This window comes from Branchiostoma belcheri, unplaced genomic scaffold (genome assembly GCF_001625305.1).
Source record: "Branchiostoma belcheri isolate BF01 breed outbred unplaced genomic scaffold, Haploidv18h27 scaffold44, whole genome shotgun sequence".
NCBI classification, from domain to species: Eukaryota; Metazoa; Chordata; class Leptocardii; order Amphioxiformes; family Branchiostomatidae; genus Branchiostoma; species Branchiostoma belcheri.
The window spans coordinates 2,232,475-2,236,348 of NW_017804065.1; the positions used below are offsets into that span (position 1 = coordinate 2,232,475).

At 45.9% G+C, this 3,874-nt stretch overlaps 1 protein-coding gene across 1 annotated transcript in view; it reads left to right on the forward strand.

Annotated features, from left to right (window-relative positions):
- Positions 1–1,489: 1,489 nt before the first annotated feature.
- Positions 1,490–3,874, forward strand: part of LOC109478445 — a 2,923-nt gene continuing 538 nt past the window's right edge. Inside the window, exons 1-2 of the mRNA XM_019779977.1 lie at positions 1,490–2,444; positions 3,332–3,773. Of these exons, the coding sequence (XP_019635536.1) occupies positions 1,550–2,444; positions 3,332–3,773 (1,337 nt within the window). The 5' untranslated portion in view covers positions 1,490–1,549. The remainder of the gene's footprint in view (positions 2,445–3,331; positions 3,774–3,874) is intronic.

Below are 3,874 nucleotides of genomic sequence, written 5' to 3' on the forward strand. Positions count from 1 at the left end.
ACTCAAAATCCTGGCTACGGCATGCACACGACAGGAACACAACTCACTCGACGAGTCATCGACCTCTAGATGACATGTACAGGTCAGACGGTACAAGTTATGTAATCGAGATCGGCCCAAAGTGATTTTAAAGGGCACTATTAAACATTTTCACAACAAAAATTGAAATATTTCAATTGAGAAAAACCTTTGTGTGATTTTTATTTCCTTCCACTTTTCAGCATATATTTGTGCAATGATTTTATTGATTACATTTCTGACATTTATGATTGGCGCTAAAACGGTCCACACGAGGTGCATTCAGTATGTGGTACCACCACAAACCATGCACCAGAATGAAAACAAACATGGAATATGCACATATGCAATGGAGGAGGGTTGATTCAACTGTACTTTATTTAAAAAATGACCAGAAAATTTATTTTTGTTTCGTCCTAATGTTATACAATGGAGCTTTAAGATTTTCTTACCTTCCAGCTACCAAAAAAAAAAAAAATACAATCGAAGGTCGTCGCCTGTGTGGCGCTAGCTTTACTCAGAAACATGAGCTGTTGGGAGCTAAGTTACATTATCATATCAAACAGACAACGCTTATGTTACGGGCCGGTTTATAACTTTAATCTTCTGATACCGGCAACGAGACAATAATATGGCGAATACATGCAGGGAAGCTGATTACTTTTGGGTCTGAAATCAAATGTTGAAACAGAAATATGCAGTAAAATACACGGGGGCGATCACGACCCATGTTCCTATCATCAAAAAACAGAAAAACCAAACAGTCCTCGCCTCTCAGAAGGCTTATTGTGAGGACCTCATCCTACCGACCGCTTCAACCCTGCCACTGATAGACCACAAAGCAGTGTACTGACGGAAGCTGTAAGTCTAGATTATTGGCTCTATAAAATGTAATCTGCATGTGGCTTGCTGATATAGGAGACAGGGGAAAATGCCTGCAACATACATGTAGATGGGCTCCTGATACCAGAAGATACCGAGACGGGGGATTGGCTACTCGTGTGTACGACCTTGCTGCCATTCAACGTCGCTGACCAGAAAGTTCTGCAGACCAGAAGGCAAAAATTTACGACACTTTTTTCTCAACATTGAGAGAAACATTAGAAACGCAAAGCCGTGCGTTTCTGTGGGAGTGGCTGTCGTGGTTGCAGATTTTCACACTGTTATTTTTTTATTTATATTCCAACATTTCATGACTAGACGTTGTGATAGCACACCAAGTTACGATATCAACTTAGTTTATGCCGCCACCAACGCAGAGGACGAATACAGGACAAGACAATACTCATTTTCACTTGAGTTAAGTGAAGAAAGTCGTGTAAAGTGCTTTTTCCCAAGGGCACAAGATCGGTGACAAGTCAGGACTCGAACCCGGGACCCCTTGGTTCCGAGTCGAGCCTGAACGCCACACGACCCCACATGATTTTCACACTGTTGGAGATGGAAGTCACATCTGAAATGAAGGCCTGGATGTGGTGAGCCTGAAGCTTCCTTCTTTTGATAGCGGCGCAAATCAGCGACATCAGCCGACATGATTCTCGCCGTTTCCCTTGTACTTTTATCCACCCTAACCAACGTCCACGCCGCCAAGACGTGTTGGCCGTACGGTAACTGCGCGAATCAGTCGCCAAAGTTGAAGACCATACCGGACAACGTGCCTTCGTTTCGCACACTAGGAGTGCTCCTGCTACAATTTAACGACATCGAAGAGCTGAAATATATACCACAAATGCCGGCACTGACTCATTTGGATCTGTCCCACAATCGTTTGTCAGAATTCCCGTGGTTGTCGTTTCGCAATATCTCACGGATCAAGATTTTGATACTGAAGAACAACGAAGTTTCAAAGGTTGACGCCTACGTGGACTTCCCTCAGAACTTGACCTATCTTGATCTTGAAGGTAACCGCATCGCCACGATTCCCGAAACTTTTCTAAACGGACTGAAGCCGCAGCGGTGGAACTTCTTTCTGTGTATATCGCAGAATCCTTTCCTCTGTGACTGTAAGATCCAGTGGATCGCACGTTTTCGGCGATGTGTGTGGGAACACCGACACGAAGGCTGTGTGGACGCTCCTCTCGCTCGGGTGAGGAGGTGCATGTTGGCCAACTGCAAGTCCAACCCGAGCGGCGTCCCGGTCATCCTGGACTGGTTTCAATGGGATACTAAGCTCGTTGTTCAACAACTGACACTTAGATGTGAATCACCGCAAGAACTGAGAGGGAAGACCCTACGAAACGTCACTCTACCGACGTGTAGTGCATCTCCAAAACATTCGAGAAATCCAGAAAAAGCTTCGTCTCCGGTTAGGATGGGGATTCATGAATACCAGAAGGCATCAGTGGAGACAGTGCCTTCAACACTAGCTACCAACAGCAGGGAGAGAACCACTGTCAGCACTTCTGAATTTTCTCCTTTTTGGAAAGGTGAGTCTATTTAAGTACTTCTGGATGCGGATTTGATTTGATTTATTGAAATTGTAACAATACAATACACGTCTGACAAAGGCAGCTGTTGCTGTTGTTGTGGTCCACACATACATGACAGACATTACTCATTTTCACTTGAGTTAAGTGATGAAGTAAGTCGTGTTAAGTGCCTTTCCTAGGGGCACAAGATCGGTGGCATGTCAGGACTCGAACACGGAACCTCTTGGTTTCGAGTCGAGCACTATGTCCTTACGCCACACGACCACACCAATTATTTCTGACAAGAAAAGCTATTTGTCACCAAAAAGTCAAGACCATAGCATGTTCAGGACAAAAGATACATAAACCGGAATTTCTGCTGCAGTACCAAGGTCACCCACCAAAAGGCCCACATTTGACCTTGACCTTTGTCTTCCGAAGACTTACCAGCATACCAAATATCATCACAATCTATAAGGACGTTATGAAGTTAGGCTGACTACAAATGCGGAAACACACACACACACACACACACGCACGCACACACACACACACACGAACACAGACAGACAGACAGACACACACACACACACACACACTAACACACACACACACCAAAAACAAGAATTCGGAGATCTCATAACTCCATGAAATATATGAGTCTTTATCTTCCTAAGACTTACCAGCATACCAAATATCATTACAATCCATAAAGGCGTTCTGAAGTTATGATGGCTACAAATGTGTGGAAACAAACAGACAGACACACAGACAGGCACAAACACACACAGACACGCCAAAAACAATACCTCCATTTTTCATGGAGGTAATAATACCTCCATTTTTCATGCAGGTAATAACCAACACAATCATACTAAGTCTACTGTGTTTCTGTTGTTCTGTAGGAATCACAGCCAGCATCCTCGGCGGTGTCCTGATCACCTTGTTAGTCGCCTTCCTCATCAGATGTGTCAGTCGGTGCAACAAGCGGCGACAGGCCGGCCTCAATAGCATGGCGGCCGCCCCGCCCGTGCCAGCAGTGACCGAGAAGCGTCAAACTACACCAGGCGCTGACCAGAGCAATCCTACCGTTGACGGGCGTCTCGAGGAAGGTCGCTCAAGAAACAACGAAGATACAAGCCGTCTTTCATTTGGCATTCGGCGCAAACGTAAACAGACTGCCCGTAAATACACGGCCGCAGCCCTGCCGCTTCAGACGGTTCAGAACATGCGGGCCTCGATCGTCGTCAGCGTGGACAGGAGCAACTCCGTTCTCGGGAATCTGCAGCGAGACCCGTCGCAGAAGAAGAAGAAGAAAGGCCCGGGCCGCTTCTCACTCGACATTCGGCGCAAACGTAAAGAAAAGGCCGTGCCGAAGAACGTGCTCGCTGCCTTCCCGTTGCAAACGCTGACCAACATGCACGTCGCGAACATCTGTAGTGTCGCTC